General features: G+C 30.6%; 5 protein-coding genes across 9 annotated transcripts in view; 3 read left to right on the top strand and 2 right to left on the bottom strand.

The window, feature by feature from the left end:
- LOC149892434 (uncharacterized) overlaps nt 1-22,026 on the top strand; it is a 335,617-nt gene that overhangs the window by 59,615 nt on the left and 253,976 nt on the right. The window lies entirely within an intron of this gene.
- Nucleotides 1-22,026, top strand: part of LOC145190968 (mitochondrial carnitine/acylcarnitine carrier protein-like) — a 176,862-nt gene that overhangs the window by 59,609 nt on the left and 95,227 nt on the right. The gene's annotated exons all lie outside the window — the stretch shown is intronic.
- Nucleotides 1,929-21,557, bottom strand: LOC145183388 (uncharacterized). 5 transcript variants are annotated; one of them, XM_090077803.1, is made up of 6 exons: nt 21,459-21,557; nt 7,755-8,386; nt 5,057-7,639; nt 4,828-4,908; nt 2,967-3,134; nt 1,929-2,104 (listed from the first exon to the last, which is right to left on the bottom strand). In XM_090077803.1, exons 2-3 carry the CDS (start codon nt 8,275-8,277, stop codon nt 7,197-7,199), a joined length of 966 nt encoding a protein of 321 aa, XP_089933929.1. In that variant the 5' UTR covers nt 8,278-8,386; nt 21,459-21,557; the 3' UTR covers nt 1,929-2,104; nt 2,967-3,134; nt 4,828-4,908; nt 5,057-7,196. The 5 variants fall into 5 exon arrangements, with proteins under 5 accessions (XP_089933929.1, XP_089933926.1, XP_089933928.1 ...); XM_090077800.1 differs by lacking the exon at nt 21,459-21,557 and adding an exon at nt 9,179-10,408 and having other exon boundaries at nt 7,755-8,961; XM_090077802.1 differs by lacking the exon at nt 21,459-21,557 and adding an exon at nt 8,735-9,050.
- LOC149892444 (uncharacterized) lies at nt 11,386-12,587 on the bottom strand. Its single transcript, XM_090077804.1, has 2 exons — nt 12,481-12,587; nt 11,386-12,361 (listed from the first exon to the last, which is right to left on the bottom strand). Exon 2 carries the CDS (start codon nt 12,354-12,356, stop codon nt 11,517-11,519), a length of 840 nt encoding a protein of 279 aa, XP_089933930.1. The 5' UTR covers nt 12,357-12,361; nt 12,481-12,587; the 3' UTR covers nt 11,386-11,516.
- On the top strand, nt 12,861-17,810 carry LOC145185163 (uncharacterized). The gene is made up of 3 exons (XM_080060971.2): nt 12,861-13,067; nt 13,945-15,249; nt 16,854-17,810. Exons 1-3 carry the CDS (start codon nt 12,912-12,914, stop codon nt 17,607-17,609), a joined length of 2,217 nt encoding a protein of 738 aa, XP_079917097.2. The 5' UTR covers nt 12,861-12,911; the 3' UTR covers nt 17,610-17,810.

The following is a 22,026-nucleotide window of genomic DNA, read 5'->3' as shown; positions in this document are numbered from 1 at the left end:
AGAATTATGTGATACCCGGTTAAAAGTTATCCCCTCTATTTAAAAGTCATTATATAAAAATTGACGGGGAAAAAGAGCCCTATCCTTCTGTTATGGTGTGAGGATACTTCTGCTATGGTGTGAGGATAGGGGTTTTAAAAAACTACAAAGAATGTCATGTACCATAATTTTGCTATAAGGTTGGGGATCATGATAAGAGCGAGGCCGCATCTGCTATTTGACCTGCTTGAAATGGCTCTCAGATAAGGCTAATGTTATTTTGTTATTTTTGTGAGCCTTATTAAACGAACTGGTTTGAATAATTCAGTTATCAAAGAAATAAGCCAAGCTTCCGGAATTAAAAAAGTTGGACTCTTTTTCATGCCAAAACCAAAGTGTGTTTTTTTTTTAATCGTTAGGAAAAGTTTTAAGAGTAATATTCTACATAACGTAAATTGAGCGCTTTGTTACAGTGTAAATTGTCTTCATCATGAAAACAAATCTACAGAGTGGCAACTTTTTTATTGATTCTTCGAAAAATCGTCACTAGGCTGTGCTTTTTCATAACGATACAATGTTATCATGAAATCCAATATTGCCAACCTAGTTGACCCAAGAATGCCACTTATATGGGGTGATAGTGTACACATCCCAGGGTCACCTGGGGCAAATTTTGAAATCTTTTAGGTACGTCTGCAGGAAGAAAGTGACTTTGAAGTTACAAAAATGGAAAATACTTACCTTCGTTTTTGACATAGCAAAACCGCTATAAAATCCATACTATTAATCATAGACCAATAACATTTGGTGGCAATGTAGCCTATCCCAATACCAAGATTTGGGTAAAATTTTATCCTAATTCCTGCAGTATAACATAAGTTATGGTAGTTTTAGTGTTGATTTTTTATTGATTTTTTCACTTCCAGTGCAAAACTTTACTAATTACTGCCTATTACAAGCCCCCAGGCCATAATGTGGGTAACACATGTGCTCTAGTTGAATATACCAACAACATTGTAAAATAAGGATTTTGATATTCATACCAAAATCTTTGTTTTCGGGGGTCAAAACTGTTGTTCTTGAATGAGGCCTATTTACACCATATGGACCTTTTTCTATATAAAACCTTATATGACAGTACTATTAGTGCCCCATAAGCTTTCTTTTAACTAAACTACTACCTTAGAAGTTATTTCAGACATTTAACAGATTTTTTGATGAAAATTATAAAAAATCTTGACATTTTTTACCCTAGTAAAATTCCGCTTATTCTACACATGGATTTAGCCCTAAGGATTTGTGAGCAAAGCAAAGAATTGTGTTGAAAACCTTTTGCATGTGATTTTTAACTGGTCAACATGTACTGTGTGTTGAAAAACCCATTTCATACATAAAATCAGCCAAAAATGACCAGAATTTCCTTTGTGTTTTGCTTTCAAAATCGTTATCAAATGTACAAATTGTAAAGTTCAATAAATTTACACTAACAGTGAATTAACTTCTAAAATTTATTCAACTCTATTCTTCTCTTGTGATATCTTCACATTCTTTAACTTATTTGACATGATATTTAACCCAGCCAACATTGACAGACGGGTACCGTACGGGGCCCATACGGGTCCGCAACTGCGTCCCGTATGGGAAGACCAACGGTATCCCGTCGGATCTTGTCCGCGGTTTCCATATGGGGCCCATATGGGTATGCCCGCTGGGTATCCCGTATGGGTCCCAGTCAAATCCCGTACTTTAAAACCGTAAGGGGCCCATTTGAGTTTGCAACTGGGACCCATATGGGAAACCCATCGGGAACCCGCCGGATCTTGGCCGCGGTTTCCATATGGGGCCCATATGGGTATGCCCGCTGGGTATCCCGTATAGTTCCCACAAAGTTTGCCAATTGCAAATCTTGCAAAACTACGTTTATAATTTACAGATAAAATAAAACTGTATATGATTTGACTGTTTGTTTCAATCAAAATAACAATTAAAATTACAATGTCAAAATTGAGAGAATTTTTAACCATTCTTTAATCGCGTATCATCTGATTTCACGGTTGTTTCGCGAATTGGAAGCTTTTCCATCATTTTATTCTCGTTTCGAAGCTTTTTCTTGTTTCAATATAAGCTGTAAAAAATAAAATTTAACTGTTAGTCTGAAATTTTATAGGTAACACACCTGGTTTTATTCATTTAATATATTATAGAACTTTCTACTCAACACTCTTCAGATAAAAAATTGTTGTGATAGTAAATGTATAACATTCCTTTAGTTACTGATAAATAAACATATATATATATATATATATATATATATATATATATATATATATATATATATATATATATATATATATATATATATATATATATATATATATACATATACATATACATATACATATACATATATATATATATATATATATATATATATATATATATATATATATATATATATATATATATATATACATATATATATATATATATATATATATATATATATATATATATATATATATATATATATATATTTATATTTATATATATATATATATATACAATAATATTTATCAGCCCTCCAAATTAGGGTTGGCATTCGGCATTGGTGACCTAATTGCCTTCCTTAAAGTGTCTGAGGTTTGCAACTTTTTTCTGACCTTGTTTATATCTTTTATGGCAAAACCTCAGTGAAAATTAATTTTAGAGGACCTGATGCTAACCGAAAATAGAGTGAATGTGTGTATGTGCCTGTGTGTGTTTGTGTATATATTGTGCATATTTTGTATATACATACAATATATATATATATATATATATATATATATATATATATATATATATATATATATATATATATATATATATATATATATATATACATACATATATATATACATACATATATATATACATATATATAAATTAGTAAAAACACTTATCTACAAACAACATCATTCGACTGAAACACTTTTACTTAAACTTACCAATGATAAATTTGAACTTTTTTAGTTAACTGTACACAAAAAGTTAAAATTGGTAATTCATGTTCATCTAACCAAAATGTAAAATATGGAGCACCCAAAGGTACAGTCCTGGGTCCAAATCTCTTTAATATCTAGTTGTGGATATACCAAAATGTCTTGAATACATTTCTAAATGGATGTGTGAATCATTCATAAACCAATCAAAAACAAAAATATTAATAATGGCACCACCTAATATTCAAAAAGATATTATTATTCAGGGTACTTTTGTTAACAAGAAATGCATTTGATTTGTTGATCCTGCAAAAAGTTTAGATGTGATACTCAACAATCAATTATCTTTAAAAACACAAATAAATAAGATTGTTAAAAACTGTTACAATATAATGAGAAATATACCCAAAATAAAACAATTCTTATCCCATAAAGATCTATACACCATAGTATGTTCATTATTATTTTCACAACTATATTATTGTGAACTCCCTCTACTTTGGAATTGATAAAACACTATTAAAAAAAACTGCAGTCTGTTCAGAATTGTGCAGCAAGACTGGTATTTAAAACCAGAATAGAAACTCAAGTAAATAACAAAGAATATAACAACTTGCATTGGCTAAAAATTAGAGAAATAATATATTTCAAGATTGTTTTAATAATGCAGAAATCTATTAAACAGGAAGCACAAACATCATTATGCAATTTAATTCAATACTCTTAGTCAGAAAGAACACTAAAACTAAAAGAAACAAAATACAATAATTGTTTCAGCAATCAAGCATTATCCCAGTATGGTCTTAAACTTTGGAATATACTTCTAAATAGCATCAGTGACAAAAAAACACAACTGTTTTTAATGAAAAACTAAAATCATATTTAATGGTGAATGGAGAACTATTCCACCAGAAAACTCTTGATTATTAAAATTTCTCGCTTTGTTTAATTTGTTGCACAGCTGAGCTAAGTGTTTTGCCAACTTCTGGCAAAACACAGTAGTTGTGGGTAAACCCATGTATTTATTATTTATTTATTTACATATATAAAAGCCTGTCTAAATTATCTCAATCTACAAACTCTAGAACAAAGAAGGCAGTTAGGGGATATAATACAATAACTTAAAGCATTCAAGGGGGTTAATGAAGTAAATTGGTTTCATATCAATGCACACCACATTCCTTTTTAGCAGAAGGACCTGCAAGTAATGTTAAAGGCTCTAAATTATATATATATATATATATATATATATATATATATATATATATATATATATACCCTTTTAAGTTGAACCCTGGATAAGTCAGACTTTTACTAAATTGGACAGATTTTCGATTCCCCTTGAACACTCTATACATACATAGAGCTTGCTTAATTTGACATTTTCTAAGTCTAAATACCTATCTATTCCCTTTGATATTTCATATATATATATATATATATATATATATATATATATATATATATATATATATATATATATATATATATATATATATATATATATATATATATATAAAAAATTAAAATTTTCTCCTACAGAAAAACCTTGACAATGGAAGCTATAATATACATAAAAATTTTTATGCAATGTATAAATGACAAATATTTAATTGGAACCTAACATTATAATAGATAACAATTATTAAAACAAGTATTAAAACAATATCTTAATCACTTTTCTCATAAGTCTTTTCTTGATTATCTCTAAAGGATTGGCTAATTATCAAAAGTATTATTTTTTTTGAAACTTTAATAATTCATAAATGTACAAATTTTAAGCCAGTAACATAAACATAAGCGGAGTAACACTGACATAAACATCTTTTGTATGTTAAATTAAAATTATGTAACTTTATATACCTACTTTTTTGGTTTTGATATACTTCATCAACATTTTAGGTATCTTCTGCATATCTGCATTTTTCTTTTGCTTCAGATTCTGTGTCTAAATTTTAAAAAGTACTTATGATAATTATTGATGTATCAAAACTTCATTTTCAAATCTCAATAATTATGATTAAATGCTTAAATAAATTTATAAAAAATTATCAAAATTATTACTCTACTATCTTTGACAATATTATATAAACTACCTGCAGTTGACAAAATTCTTCCTGAAAACCTAAGCCATCCAACCTCAGGTTCTTGACATATTGATTTAGCTAAGTCTACTTTTTTCATATTTTTCCAGCAAGGCCAATAAAAATCTGTAGATTTTCTAGATGAAATTATTGATAACACATTTTCACTCATAGCATTCACTAACCAAATTAGTGGTACGTAATCTGTAATTTTTTCTTCATCGAATGCAACTATTGCATACAACATCTCACTCAGTAACACAGTACAGAAATTACACAGTAAGTTACTCTGCTACAAAATGTAAACGAAAATAGAAAAAATCCATACTCGGCAATCTCCTTTATATAGGAATAAAATATTACTAAATTTTACTTTTGGTTTTAAAGAAAAATGTTCAATGGTCTTCAAAATCCATTCATGATTCTAAGAATATATGCCACAAGGAAGTAAGACAAAAATGAAAACACTCACGTCAACTTTATAATATTATTTCATTTCCTTGTGGCGTTACTTTTCATAAACGTAAATATTAATGAATTCTTTTAAGTATTTATTGTTCAAATTGCATGTAAAACTTTGTAAAATTTTCAACTTTTTACTAAAGAAAGAAAAAGAGAAAAATTTATGTATAAAAAACAAAAATAGTTATAACAACTTTTTATATAGAGTTTCATAAAAAACATAAAACGAGAAAACGATTATAACTTTAATTTATACGTTATATTGTAAAAACTTTTTTTGCACAAGGTAAGTTGCAAATGGCGATAATGGTCTGATTGCATAGATTTTTCCGCATATTACTTTCACCAGATGGGTCCCTAATGGGAAACCCGTAAAAATCCCAGTTTTCTTAGCCCTTAGAATTACCACATGCAGCCCATATTACTATTTTTGCTTAATTTTTCAACCATACGGGACCCATCTGGAAACCAGAACACAAACCCTTTTAAATCCCGTTCCCATAAGCCCAGTTAAAAACCATACGGTACCCGTCTGTCAATGTTTGCTGGGAAAGCACTGGTCAGCTTACTATTCTCAAACGGCACTAAACTTTGACATAAAATTGGCACAAGTTTTAAATAATTTATTTGAAATTGACCATAATTCATTATAATGGGTTACTAATGAGCTTAAATTCTCTTCTAAAAAGTAAAATTATTCTTCTAAAATGAAGCTGAACGGATGAAAACTTTTCGTTATTTTCTACAGGTGTTTACTATTTAAATCCACAAGACAACTGAACAGCCTTCCTTTGTATTCAGAGTTGGTTTTATCTCTTTTGTATCTTGACCAATGCTGGTGAAAATCTTGATGTGCAGTCTCAACAGCCTGTTCACTGAATTGTCCTAAGGGCAATTGTTTTATGTTTACAAAGTCCTTGATTTGATGGAATACTGTGTGGATTTTGGCCGTGATGCTTCCAAGTTGGATTTCCAAATATGTAGCTTTAAGTTGATCAATCTTGACAGAAAAATCCTTTTCTAGTACATTTCCAAAGCATGAATTCACAACCAAATTAAACTTTTTGAAAGCTTCATTGACAGCAAGAACTTTGGTGTTGGAAGTTTCTTCAGCAAGACATTGTAAAAAATCAACATCTTTCAACATCTTTCTGCATTCATTGCCTTCAAAGTGTCCGCCATGATACAGGCTTTGGTGAATGTGAAGCGTGGCTGGCCACTTTTCAGCATCAAACCACACAGTTTTGAGAATTTCGAAGAGCTTATTGACTGTGCCCAAAAGAAGGTGTAACTCCATTGGTGGAATGATGTTTAGAATCAGTGTATCCTTAGATCCGTTGATAATTGACGTGAACAATATTGCCAAACATTTTGGCTTTGGCCAACACTCCACCCAATTTTTCAAAAGACTTGAGATTTCTTTTGATTTAGCCAAGTGTTCTTAAACTATCTCTGCAAGCAAGGTTCTTTGAGTCAATATCACACCAACAACAAGGGTGCATGCTTGAGTGTGTTTGAAGTCCACAAATAATGTTGGTAAATTTCATGTCACATGCAATATTCAACTTCAGAGCATCTGCATTGATGAGTGACCAGACCTTTTGAACATTAGAATGAGTTTCTGGCAAATCTTCAGAGACTGCTACAAGAATTTGTCTTTTCACACTTGTTGTTTTTGCCGCTCTGGAACTCAATAGTCGCTTTTGAGGTGGTGAGTTCGATTTATTTGTTCAGTGGAACTATCAACAACACTGACACAAAACTTGAGGAAACCTTTGCCTCCATCAATGCCTAATTTGACAAAGTAGCCACCTGAAGTTTCTCTAGACTGAATGGCTTGACTAACCAGAACAGACAAATCATTGGAATGAGCAACAACATGGGTTGTGTCACAACTTTTAGAATCTGTGGTTTTTAAATCTGTAAAAGTAAAAAACTCCTTCAGCTGTTGACCAGCCATTTCAAAATTGGTATAATAGTTGGGCTCAACCATCTTCTTGTCTGATGACTGATGAACAGTTTTCACTAATTTTTTGATCCCATTGTTGGAGAGGCTAGTGTTAATTTGTATATTGATGAGGTCTTGGGTTGTCAAAGTTGATGTGGCAGAATGTGATCTTGCTGCACTTGACTCTATAGAAAATTTGCATTTTTTACCTCCAGCAAACAAAAATTACAAAAACAATCATTTTATAATTAATCACTTACAAAGTTATAATATTACAATTAATTTTTGCTGAAATTGTACCTGGAGTAACAGGGAGTGGATGACCTCCAGATGCTTTTGCTAAACGAATTTTGGCTTTTGGTGATGCTACCTTATTTTCAATCACATTGGATGCTATCTTTTCTGCAGCTTTGAGATCTAATGAAGCTAACTTTTGTATATTTTCCCTGAACTTTAACTGAGAACAATGATGTGGTAATCCCTTACCTAATGGGCTGAGGCAGGTACTGCATCTCTCAGCTGGTATTTGATTCACATTCATTTTTTCATTAGGCTCAGCTTTTTCTGGAAACCTAGACTGTCCAATTTCGCAAATCAAGCAGTCACACACATGACTATTTGTTTTAACTCTGACTCGGATAGTTTTGAAATCAAACAACTTTGGCAAAACAACATCCTTTCCTTCTTCTTTTCTTCTTAAGGCAGTTCTGCATGACACAAAGACCTTGAGGCATTCACAAAGACCTTGAGGCACACAAGAGTCACACCCATCAAGATTTGTCTGGTAAATACGACAAACTCGTTCAGCCTGAAAAGCAGTCATCTAGCGGCCACATTTTTGAAGGTAGAGCATGCAGACACACTTTCTGTTCTGCTCATGGCTTTTTGCCTGATTTGGCATCCTAAGGAGTCAGTGGATTGTAGCTGTGTACCTAAATAAATTGATCTATAATATGAAATTGAAGAATACGATAGACAAACATTAAGAATTCTTGCAATGTTATTTCATTATTAACATTACTAGAGGATTCTCTGTAATATCATCATAAGAGATGCCTAGATTTATTTTAATTGGAGTTCAAGATAATGATAATCTTTAGAATCCTGCCATCTTTGATAATGTAAATTTAATACAATAACATATACGTCACATTGAGGTAGGTGTATTTCAAATAAATAACATATTGCTATTTGTAGAGCTACATATTTACCTAAATCAATCCAACTACTTCAGCCTAACAATCTGTATATTATAAAAAATGAAAAACAAAACTTTTTACCACAAGCAACAATTTTCAAGAGAAAGGTTTAATAATTTTGGATATTTCTGCAAACGTTTCAGTTCAGTGCCACAAAAACAAAATCTTGTTATGATTTTAACTTTTTATGATATGTACGTCACAGCGTACAAAATCAAAGCAAAAATCAAATTAATCATGTACGCTCTTATTCAAGTGATGATGGGTTGATATTGTTAATTCTTCTTATGCAAAACCCTTTTATTTTTCTAATTGTTGTTTTCTCGCAGCGAACACAACGTTTCAGTTCTACATTTTCTCTTCTCCTTAAAATTCCCTTTACAAAAAGTTTTCCTTCAATTTATACTATACAAAGAACCTCAAATATGCTCATAAAATAAACCGCTTAAACTATATTTACAACATATCAAATAAACTACGTCAATCAAATCCGCCGTAAATAGTTTCTTCACGCAATTCAATTACACTAATCATTGTTAAAACAAAAATGGATCAAGACTAAAATTAAAACACTTAAAAATTTAAAATCAAATTTAAGCACATCTTATGATAGAGTAGAAAAAACATTCATTTTAAGAATAGTGAGCTGACCAGTGCTTTAAATGTCATGTCAAATAAGTTAAAGAATGTGAAGATATCACAAGAGAAGAATAGAGTTGAATAAATTTTAGAAGTTAATTCACTGTTAGTGTAAATTTATTGAACTTTACAATTTGTACATTTGATAACGATTTTGAAAGCAAAACACAAAGGAAATTCTGGTCATTTTTGGCTGATTTTATGTATGAAATGGGTTTTTCAACACACAGTACATGTTGACCAGTTAAAAATCACATGCAAAAGGTTTTCAACACAATTCTTTGCTTTGCTCACAAATCCTTAGGGCTAAATCCATGTGTAGAATAAGCGGAATTTTACTAGGGTAAAAAATGTCAAGATTTTTTATAATTTTCATCAAAAAATCTGTTAAATGTCTGAAATAACTTCTAAGGTAGTAGTTTAGTTAAAAGAAAGCTTATGGGGCACTAATAGTACTGTCATATAAGGTTTTATATAGAAAAAGGTCCATATGGTGTAAATAGGCCTCATTCAAGAACAACAGTTTTGACCCCCGAAAACAAAGATTTTGGTATGAATATCAAAATCCTTATTTTACAATGTTGTTGGTATATTCAACTAGAGCACATGTGTTACCCACATTATGGCCTGGGGGCTTGTAATAGGCAGTAATTAGTAAAGTTTTGCACTGGAAGTGAAAAAATCAATAAAAAATCAACACTAAAACTACCATAACTTATGTTATACTGCAGGAATTAGGATAAAATTTTACCCAAATCTTGGTATTGGGATAGGCTACATTGCCACCAAATGTTATTGGTCTATGATTAATAGTATGGATTTTATAGCGGTTTTGCTATGTCAAAAACGAAGGTAAGTATTTTCCATTTTTGTAACTTCAAAGTCACTTTCTTCCTGCAGACGTACCTAAAAGATTTCAAAATTTGCCCCAGGTGACCCTGGGATGTGTACACTATCACCCCATATAAGTGGCATTCTTGGGTCAACTAGGTTGGCAATATTGGATTTCATGATAACAGTGGATAAAACAATTTCTTATTCAACCTATGTAACTTATACGCAGCGGCAACAGGGACAGGAAAAATCAAGATGTTAAGAAGGATCGAATTGTGAAGTGTTAACGCCTGCGCAGAACGCCTGTTGTAATCCTACGACTCGGAAAATATTGTTTTACCTTAACCCAATGTAAAGTTAATGCCTTTAGAGTCTTTTTAACCCTATGTAAAGTTAAGGCCTTTAAAGTCTTTTTAGGTCGATGGATAAAAATGGCGCTGGATTTTATTATTTGGAATGAAATATTCTTGCTGTTATTGACGCTAAGGTCTAGGAAGAAATACTTTTAGGTGCCCAGACACTTTTATTATTTAGGTGCCCAGATATGGACTTAAAAATAAAATAAACAACTTGATGAATTTTTAAGTCAACTCGAGAAATCAGCGTTTTTTGAGTGTTGGCTCAACAGTTCATCAAATCATGAAAAAATCAAAAAAATCAAAAACTTAAGCATTTATTCTGCATTTGCTTAAAGTTATTGTTTTATTCATAAAAAATATGTAAGTTATTTTTTTCTTTTTGATTAAGATATGTCTTGAAATCTTGAAAAAAACTGAAATAAATTTTCCAAAAATCAAAAAAGCTGTAGCTTTTATTACGGCAAGTTTATTTTCATAGTTTAAGAAAAAAAATTTGTTAAATTTTTAGATCTTAATCTAAATCTAAGTTTATTTAACTTAATTTATTTTTATTTAAATGAATACCGTGAATGGGGGTGACTATGAACGCTTTTTGAACATTTTTGCATCATGGAAGAAAACTGTTTGCCTAATCACTACCATTTTTTTTGCAACAGAACATTATACTTTTCAGCCTTCTGTAAAAGTTGTAAGCCTGATCAACACTATGAAGTAAATGCCTAAGTTTTCTGGTTTTACACGAGTATATACGTATTTCCGAAACGGGGTGAAAATGAACAGCCGATTTGGGGTGACTTTGAACACTACACATCGTTTTCATATCCTAAACTAAGGCTATATTACAATAATACAATGGGGGAAAGTACTGTTAAAGATCAAACAGATAACAGAAAGTTTATTATAAATAGAACAATTTTTTTTTAAATTCAGTTCATGTTAAAAAATTAACATACTACTTTTAAAACCTAGTTTTTTTAATATATTTACATGTATTACAATATTTACAAAGCTATCCTACATAAAATAGCACATCAACTGTCACTATCCTTCAATTTCTCAAATGGTTCACACATGCTGCATACAAAGTTGATACTTTCAATATTGAGCTCATAAAAATAATCTTTATCATAAATGAGGCCACAACACTGGAGGTGATATGGTTTACTGCAATTGTCGCATTGAATCCATACATCATTGCTTAACTCTACCCACTTTTTGTTACATAAAGTACAGTACCAATTACTATCTGTGTTGTTGTTAAGCTCTGTTGAACTTGATGGCATTGACTTTTCTAAACAATGAATTATTTTACCTGGTTCCACCTTTGGACCACGTGGTTTGCGTTTTGCAGGTGGATTTGCGCCTAATCCTAAATTATTTTTTAAAATATCTAAAACAGATTTGTAAAGGGTTTCTTCGTTTACCACGGCTCTACTATGTTTCACATTGTCTGCAACCCTATTTGTTAAATAATGTCTCTTCATGAAAGACTGAACCCAATCTACCCCAGGCATATTATTTTTGAATCGAGCGTCATTTATCTTCACTTTATCACAATAAGATTTGACTAAAAGTCTTATGTCCAACGAATCAAATGGTACTCTCCAGTCAGTCATATGAATAATTGTTTGGAAAAATAAATTTTCAATTTTACTATCAAGTCTGGTTTGTCCGCCATGCTTTTTAGAAACTTGATCCCCAAGCTTTACTTTTTTATGTAATGTTCCTAATGGAATATTGTACATTTTTGAAGCCTTCCTTATGGTAAATCCATGGTTTTTTACTTTAATTACAGCTGTTTTTATGTCTTTTTTTGTGTAGCTTGTTTTATAACCACGACTGCTTTCCTTTCTTTTGTAATTTCGAGGCATAGTTCCTAAAATTTACAAAGAAAAGCCTAATTTCGTATTAAAAAAATATCATTTTAAAATAAGCTTTTAATCGGATACAGGCAAGCTATACCTTAAATTATTATTTTATTAAAACATTACGTACCTGAACGTGATGCGAGCCAACTTTAATGACGTTTAGATGTGGGGTTCTTAAGATATTCCTTGATAAGTGAGTTAATTGCCCTAACCACGTAACTTGCACCATGTTTATATGCGATGTTTATATGCGATGGAGAAAAGGCGGGAAAAGATAATTTTGAGGGCAGCCGAAAATTATCTTCAACAGATTATTTTTAAGGCAAGTGAGTAAAAAAATTTCAATTTTTGGCTATATTTTATGTGCTACTTCATCATTTAGTAAAACTAGTACTGGTGTTCATTTTCACCCCGCTGTTCATAGTCACCTCCGATCACGGTATTTGTCCTATTGAATGAAAAAAAGGAATTACACCGTGACGGACATGGTGCTGTTTAATCTGCAGAACAGAAAGAACTAGCGATGTATGAATATCGCCATAAATTCACGAAACAAAAATGGCTGGTACGGTGAGATCGTCTGGACCCGAATGGATGCTTCACCCAAATTTGGTTTTTAAAAACTTTGAAGATCCTCTTATTAAAACATCATTTAACTATGGAAATTCAACTCATATTGTTCCTGAAAAAATTACCGAGTCTTTTATTGATTCGGTAAGTTTTCTTTACATAAAGTTATGTGGTAACTTTAAAATTTAAAATTAAAACAAAAAAGACAAGATTGGTTTTCTCTCTCTCTTTTTTTCTTAAATTTTAACTAATTATGCAAATTTCAGTAAAAAATTTACCCAACACTAAACTACACAACAATCAATTTTTATATAATTATGTTTATACTTATAATTCATACTCAATTTATTATTTAGGGTAACTTGACAGACTTAATAATATTCTATTAGTTGTATTTTAAAAGTGATTCTTTTCTCTTACCAATAACAAATTAGCTTTTGTAATATGCATTAAAAGTTATTTTGCTTTCTGAAAACTTAATTGAATTTAGCCTCTATTATCCCCAACTTATTGTTGGTGATAATAGGGGCTTTAGGATCTTTCACATATACTTTCCAGTCATGTATAAATTTTGTCTCAGTGCCCTTCTTTGACCATTATCATTTTGTTTGTTGAATATTAAACCCTGCATAAAATTTACACAATAAAATGTAGTTTTTGTAAATTATAGTTTTATTCAAAAATAAAATTTTTATAGGCTTGAAGTAAAAATGCAAATGATTGTGAAAGTTTGATTTAAAATTTATTCTTAAAAAATTTATAAATTTCTATATACAACAGTTTGCTTTTAACTTTTTCTGTTAAACAATTTTTGTAGAAGCAGGTCTCATTGTAAATCTATGTTATACTTTTAAAATATCAAACTTACTGAGGGGCATAACTTTACTTAAATATTAAAATATCTAAGCAATAAATTTATTTTACAATTCTGCAATGGCAGAAACTTTTTTTATTGATATCAATATATTAATTTGATTGATAAAAAGAATTATTAAATGCAATTAAAAATTTTTTTTTTTAGAATGGAATACGTTGCTATCGTGTCAAGTGGTTAGACAGTTGGCTTACAGAACAACATGTGAGCGCTTCTTTTCCTCATCTTGTCACTGAATATTGGCTTAATAAGCCAATTAATGACAATGTTGAATACCAAACATATTTAAGTAGCGCAAACAGGACCGTGTCTACCCTGCCATTGACTACCAATCCTGTTTCATCTACAAAGCAAAGACCAAAGTATATTGTGTCTGGAGATTTGGTGATGTCTACTGGTGATGAACATGTTTCTGGTCTAGGTCTTGCACTGCAGCATCCACCAGATTCTTCAACTAATCAACTTGGTATGTCAAATCCTACTAATCATGAACCTATCTATTTGAATAAGGTTGCAACAGATGAGAGTGTAGCAAATAAGGAAGGTACTGATTTTACAGTTGTAGCTGAATCCTTGAAGTTACCAGAAAAACTTTCAATAGATTGTGTGGAGAATAGGGAGCATAAATCTAAAGCAGAAGTTAATAAACAAATTGAAGCACCTCAAGCAAAGGAACAAGAAATTGTTTTCTATCTTCATAAAAATCTTTATTCACCTCAAGATTCTACCAAAGCTGCTGCTAAATTAGCACCACCAGTAACTTCTGTTGTTTATAGTTCATTTGACAATAATTTTCAACGCTTTATTGGAGCATCTGCCCAGAATTCAATGCAGTTTACATCAATTGACCAGATAAACACTTTACAACATCAAATGCAAGAACAGATGCACCAAGAAGTGCATGCAAACAAATATGCACAAAAATCAGTTAAAAAGTCCAAAACTGCGCTACCAAAAGAGAAAAGACCTGTTCCTTGTGACATATGTGGAAAGATGATCTCATCTAGAAAGAATCTTCGTGTACATAAAACAGTTAAACACTTTAAAAATGGTAGTTTTGCATGTGAAATTTGTGGAAGGAAGTTCGCACTTAATCGAGATCTTAGAAGACATATGCCTTTGCACACTAATGAGCGTAATTATGTATGCCCTCATTGTGGACTTCAATGCAAACAACCTGGTCACCTTACAAAGCATATTCGAACTCATACTGAAGTAATGAATTGGAGATGCGATTGTTGTTTTAAAAATTTTAAAGTACAAGCAGACCTAAAAGAGCATTGTTTTTCAGAACATAGTGATATAAAAGATGCTAATCTTACATGCTCTGTGTGCAAAGAAAAATTAAAGCTGCCTAATTCTGTTTACTTGCATAGTTTACGTCATTCTGGTGTTCGAGAATTTCATTGTCCTATTTGTAAAGCAAGCTTCAAACTTAAACAACACATGCAGGTTTGTTGTTTTACGTTAGCTAATATTTGCAAACCATTTCTTTTTTCTTTTTTTTTTAGTTATGTTAAATGTATTTAATTTTAGGAACCATTTTTGCTTAGTTAATGTTATCTTAATTAGTTTTATGGCCGTAAAATTTCTCATTTCTCAGATTTTTTTTCATATTCCTGGTTACAAATCCTAAAAATAATTCTTAAAGTTTGGCTGGTTTTGGTTTGGTTCTGTTTTCTAATAGTGAAAGTAGTGTCAAGGAGGATAGTATACTTTCAAAAGTCTATCACAGTTAGTAAAAAAATGTATGACTATAAAAATGTTTTGAGGTCTTTCATGTTTAACTTGCTTTTTTGAGTAATAAAAGTGAACACTGAGAAGTACTAATAAAATTCCATTATAGACATATGCATTTTTAGTTTTTCTTTTTTAATAAATTTTTTTTGGGTTCATTAGAGTTTTATTTCTCTAAATAATATCTTCTAAAAAGAGATCAAGCTTGTTTGAGATTGAAGAAAACAGAAGGAGAAAGTTTAACTGATATTAAAATCCAAACAAGGTGAGTGTGGAAAACCATTGCTGTATTTTTTGGAAAAAAATGAGTTGGATTCAAATTCTAGAATAAGTTGGGAAAAAGAAATTCTGGGACATCGTGGATTATTTCAGGAGAAAAAGCTTTTACAGCTGACAGTAGCATGAGAGAATTTTTTTAAAGGTTTAAGAAGTGTTTAAAGACTTTTTTTGGTGTTGAAGGTATTTCCAAGGCTGACTTTAATGGCTTTAATATGTTCTTTAGCGAATGCTTTTATTTTATCTTTTGGATAGATGTAATGATCATCACATTAAGTTACTTTAGGATGTCACAATCTAATCTCCAATTTTTGCCCTGTTTTACTAATGCCTTTAAAGTTTAAGGTGACTCACAACTTACATTTTATTCAGTTAAAACTAAAATTGTGAGTCATTTAATTGCAATAAAAAATATTTGAAAAATTCATCAGCTGAAAAAGCCTAAAAACCTGTTTTTCTATTTTCTCCAAGTTTAATCCCAAATTTTCTCTAAGTTGCTTAAAGAAATTGCTTATACCTTTTAATCCCAAGTTGATGATAAAATTTTTGCATACAATACATCAATCAAAAAATTAACTTTTCTAAAATTAATAGGGGCATAAAATGTCCCCAATAATCTTAAAAACAAGTTCCAGTCTCTTTAAGTCAATAACTTAAAAGAGTTCACAATCAAATAAAAGTGCTACTTAACTATGTTATCACCAAAAGTAAAAGTTGACAACAATTTTACAACAGTGTACATCTGTATCTACAACAAAATCCAATCATACCCTGGTCTAGTTTTACATAGATGCAAGAAGTTCGATCATATTGAATTACAATCTTCCTGAGAAAAGGAAAATCCTTTTGTGTTAAAATTCCCGGTAAACTGGGTAAAAAACTCAAATCTGAGGGAATGAGCATTTAACAATTATTATGCTAGTTTTTTAAATTTTACTGTGTTAATTGAAGAATGTAGGAAAACCTATGCTGAGAGAATTTAAAAACACCTAAGATATACAGACTTAAATTACTATAATGTTTAACAATCATTTTCTCTTTAGGTACATATGAAAACACATGACCGAACAGTTGAGAAAAAGAAACACGAATGTACAATATGTGGCAAAGGTTTTCGACAAGAGCGTTTTCTTGACACTCATTTGTCAAAGCATACTGAGAAAACAGCCGCTGAATGGGAAGAAAGAGAACGATCAAAGTTGGAATCAAGAGAGGCTGAATCAAAGAGAAAGAGTTCAGAAATCGATATCTATGAAAATTCCAAGATTAGTACTAAAAGAAAGCAGAAAAACCCTGAAAAAGTATTAGAAAAGGTATTTTTAGATAACCAAGTTAAAAGCAATCCAAAGTATAAGCTGCGAGCAAAAAGTTTCTCATGTAAGTTTTGTGGCGACACATTTCAATTAAAATCCATTTTGAAATGGCATTTAAAAGTTCATAACGATGATGAATTGGTTGCAGGTGTTGCCAGTGAATATAAAAATACCTCAACAGACAGAGAAATAAAGGAGGACTATGTTCCTCAGACTAATCCAACAGATGATTTATCTGCACATATTGTTGAGGAAAATTCAGAAGGAGTTGGCTCTCTGACCTTTTCCTCGGAATTACATGAAAAACACTCCTCAAAGATTGCTCAAACAGAACTTATAGAAAGCCAGCATAACGTCGGAGCAGATTTTACTATTATACCGCCTATAGACAATAAACTTCTTGGAGACATTGTTACCTCTCTCAAAAACGATTTACCATCTCAGAACTGTGCTTTATTGGATTCAATTAAAAGTTTTGTCCCTTGAGAAAAAGTGCTTATCCCCAATTCTTTAAATGTATTATACTTCTGTATCATGAACTCTTGTTACCACAAATGGTTGGTCTAGCTTTCGTTTTTCAACTCGTTTTAATGATGGTTTTGCCATAAAATTTTAGATATTTTTATTTCATTATTTAAAATGATTTTATGTGCTAGTATTTATTTAACAGCTGATGATTTCGCTTGACATTCGAATTCTTTTTTTGCCGACATCTCCTCATCTTAAACTCAAAATGGCTAACAAAGTTTAAGTAATCTGACTTACAAAGACATTTACTTTGACGCAAAGTTCATCGGATTTTGGAGGTCCATTTTAAATGTTCAATTTGATGTGCAGCTGTATCTGTACCCCACAAGTTAAAATACCTGCACCTTAGAATCAAAAGAATACTATAAAAAAGAAAATATTAATTCTGAGATTTCATCAAATTTATTACTTTCAAATTTTAAAGAAGTTGTATATACAGTGGTGTGTACAAAACATTAAAATCATCACTTAAAACACCATCCAGTGAATAATTTAAATGCAACATTATTTGTAACTGCACATTGTTCAAATCTAATATTTTGTTTCATCTTTCGCTTTTGTTGTCTATTCGACGCGTTTTGGCATGCCATACATGAGTTTTGGGCACATCTTGGTTTCAGGGTCCCGTGCTCATAGGTTCATAGGTACCGCAATCAGCGCGACTGTGTTTTTCCAATTTATGCAATAAAAAGGCCTGGATTCGAAAATTGTTTGAACAAGAAAAATGTTTTTTAAAAAAAGAGTTTAATTTCCAGTTTAATATAAAGTTTCCTATTAGGAATGGAACAAACAAAGTTTGGTTTATAATTAAAAAATTTTTCGAAGACCATATTCACTAAGTGTTTTTTGAGCGAATCTTGTTCTTTTATTGGTTTCTTATTTCTATTTTTCTTCCTTTTTTATATGAGGCTACTTGAGGAGAAATAGGCAGTGGTTATATGATCGGTGCCATATTTTATGACTTTTCAAAGGCGATACTTTGTCTCAGCATTTTCAGGGTATGGGTTTGCAACGTTTACACTCAGTCGAGACTCTAATAAGGCTCATTGTAGCGCAAAAATCCATTTCAGGGGCATTATTTATTTTTAATTTATAGACTAGTTATCTGATTATCTTACACATCCGAGACAAGTCAGGTATCCAGTTAAAACTGTCATGTATTTCTCAAACAAGGAAAACAATTTTATTGAAAATCTTGCGAAAAGTTTTGATCGAAATAACGAATAGTAAACCTCGGAAAAAAGGAAGTCCGGATCAATTAAAAATTTGGAACACCATAACTGTGCAACAGAGGTCCTGTTGTTAGTTTCCGTGGTTCTATTATAAAAAACTGGTTACAAGTTACAAATATGATGTAATACGTCTGATAGCAATTTTTAAAAAAAATTTGACCTAAATTATAAAAAGACTATTTTACAATAAGCTTATTTTTCTAAAGGTAAAATGCGAATAAAAATTTGCCGCTGTTATCAGTAAAAGAAATAACTACAACAACATTTAGTTGACCATCTAAGATCCTTTAAGAATTACGCTAGTAGAAACCCATCAATAAACGTTTTCATAAAATATATTCCCTTTAGAATAAAAAAGCAAATTATCGCGATTGAGGATTAAAGGTAACGTTTGTAGCAATTTTGAGATTTACATTACGACATCATAAGTAAAATCATATGGAACAAAGACCACTCAATACTTCACTAAATCAAGTTAGCCTTTGCACAGAAATCTTTTATTACTCAGGTGCAAAATTATTTAACGAACTGCCATTATACATGATGCGAGTGGAAACTAGTTTAGCGTTCATTAAGGGTCTGCGTCTCGGAATCGTTTTCTCGAAATGAACCGGGAAACGCGTAACTAGACGAGAAATCGCCCGGAAAAAATTAACGAGACAAAGGAAACAATTATCCCGGAATAAAGTTATAAATCGGGACATAATTTTTTTCTCGGAATTTAAAAACTGTGTCCCGGATAATAACGAAACGTTACGAGACAGATCAATTATATTAACTAAGGGTCTGCGTCTCGGAATCGTTTTCTTGAAATGAACCGGGAAAAGCGTAACGAGACGAGAAGTTTCCTGGAAAAAATTAACGAGACGCAGACCCTTAATATTAACTAGATATCTTACTCGCGCTTTCGCAGTGAAGAAAATTTTTTGCCAACCAAGTTTGTTTTGCCAGCCAGAAATGACGCACAGTGACTCAAAACAGCAAAAAAATGGCACTAAAGCCCTCACAGTTTTTTGGTAAATATAGTGCTCTTTTTTAAATAATATTAAATTAGAATGATCATTTATTTAAAAAGTAAAAACAGTTTTTTAATAAAACTTATATTTTACATTTTATGGTTAAAAGAAGTTAAAAATTTTAATATTATTTTCAAAGAAATCTAAAAAATTAGAGATTTTTATTTAGTAAAAATGGAGAACTTTTAATTTAAGTTAAAGTCTATATTTACTTTGAAGATAATCTTGAGCTTTATATATTTTTTGAATTTGAGTTTTTTACTTGTATCTTGAATTTGAGTTTTTTACTTGTATGACTTGTTTCAACATATCAAATATAGTTTCAAGAAACATTTTTATCATCGTATGCTACTTAGAAATTTGTTTAAATGTTTTAATTTGAATAATGATTTACTATTCAAGAGGTGCTAGATATTTGAAATAGCATTACTTAACAACTTCAATATTTCCTGTATAATATACAAGTAACATTTACTTAAACATTATAGGGAACGTCATGTGGTAATTGTCAAAGAAGTTATAACATAAAATCTTAAACAGTGTAAAGTGAAAAATGATATAGATTACTTAAAAATGTTTCTGATATATATTAATGATTTTAAAAACAGCAACAACAAAAAGGTTAGATCTTATCCCGAATATACGTGAACTAGGAGTGGATAAATTACCATTTCGGAAGGATTTACTTTAACGAAATCAAATAAAACTGAAGAAATTAGCAAATAGAACATAAATTAATGCTACTTTAGATAGATTTATTTCAAAAGTGAAGAAAAAAACTAAAACATTGTGGTAGAAATTATGATTCTTTTTTTGAAAAAGAAGACCAATGGCTTCAAGAAAATCTTATGACCAATAAAAGTAGCCATTTTGGTTCTGGAAAACCCCATAAACAATGGGTGGTCCTTGGAGAGCAAAGGAAAAGAGAAAAAATAAAAGAACTAGGTATTGAACATCATGCTCTATTGTTAGTCTCTGCAAAAAGTACACTTTTTAAAAAAACATTTTTTAGATCAAAAAAGTTAAAGACACTTTGGATAACCTTTCCCTTAAATATAAGTGTAAAACAAACTCTTGCATTAGAAGTGAATACTGACTTCGGCGGTAAACAATGTTAAATGATCAGAAACTTAGCCCTTGGACATATATTTATCCACTTCTTACACGATATTTTAGTGGAAAAAGTTAAATACTATCCCAAAAATAACAATATCAATAATAGCAGCTGAAATAAATATTGGTAATTGTGTCAGAAATTCATGATTTAAATTTCACATTAAGGATTAACTAGTATATCTCATTATGTCTCGTTATGTCTCGTTAAAAAGATGTAAATTCCGGGAAATTGTAAAGCTCCTTTTTTGTCCGGGACATCTCGTCTCGGTATCGTCCCGGATTTCGACTGAAAATTGAAAATTGTCTCGATATTTGTCGCTAATCAGGACAAAGCTTTTAGGATCGTCTCGTCTCGTCTCGTCTCGATTTAAAAAAATAACGAGACGCAGACCCTAATCGTTCATAAACTTTTTAAACGTCATGAATGAGTATTTAATTTTTACCTTTACACATTTCTTTGTCTTCCAAATCGCTAACCCTCTAAAACTACTACCAAGTCTAACAACTTGTAACTTTTAAAAGATATTTTTAAGATTTTGTTGCATCTACTCATTTACTTTTAAGCTTTCACTCTTAACGCATTTATTTATTTAACGCTGAATTTTATTGATCCTGTATAAATATCTTAAATGATAATACAAAACGAGTCATACAGTCAGAAAACCACTTTTGAAAAATATCGCAACGAAAATGAAAATACTGTAAAAGAAAAGTTAAGACATCGAAAATTCAAGTCACAAATAGAAAAAAAAAAAAAAAATTAAAACGAAAATAAATTTTCGAAAAAACTGCAGTAAGCTTGAACAAAGTATTCTCTAATTCGCCCTAAAAAAATACACTACAATGAAAAAACAACAACGAAAATTGAGAAGGAAAAAAGTCAATGTCAAAGGAAAAAAATTTACTAAAAATAATAAAAAATAAATAATTAAAAAACGGTCAACCTAAACAACAAAAATAAAATTAAAAAAAAAATGATGCAAAAAAAGTGTTTAAGAATATCCACAGGAC

This window comes from Hydra viridissima, unplaced genomic scaffold (assembly GCF_058129835.1).
Source record: "Hydra viridissima isolate aposymbiotic clone 2 unplaced genomic scaffold, HvirCarnegie_v1 scaffold_2, whole genome shotgun sequence".
Lineage (NCBI taxonomy): Eukaryota > Metazoa > Cnidaria > Hydrozoa > Anthoathecata > Hydridae > Hydra > Hydra viridissima.
This window is presented reverse-complemented; position numbering and strand designations above follow the sequence as displayed.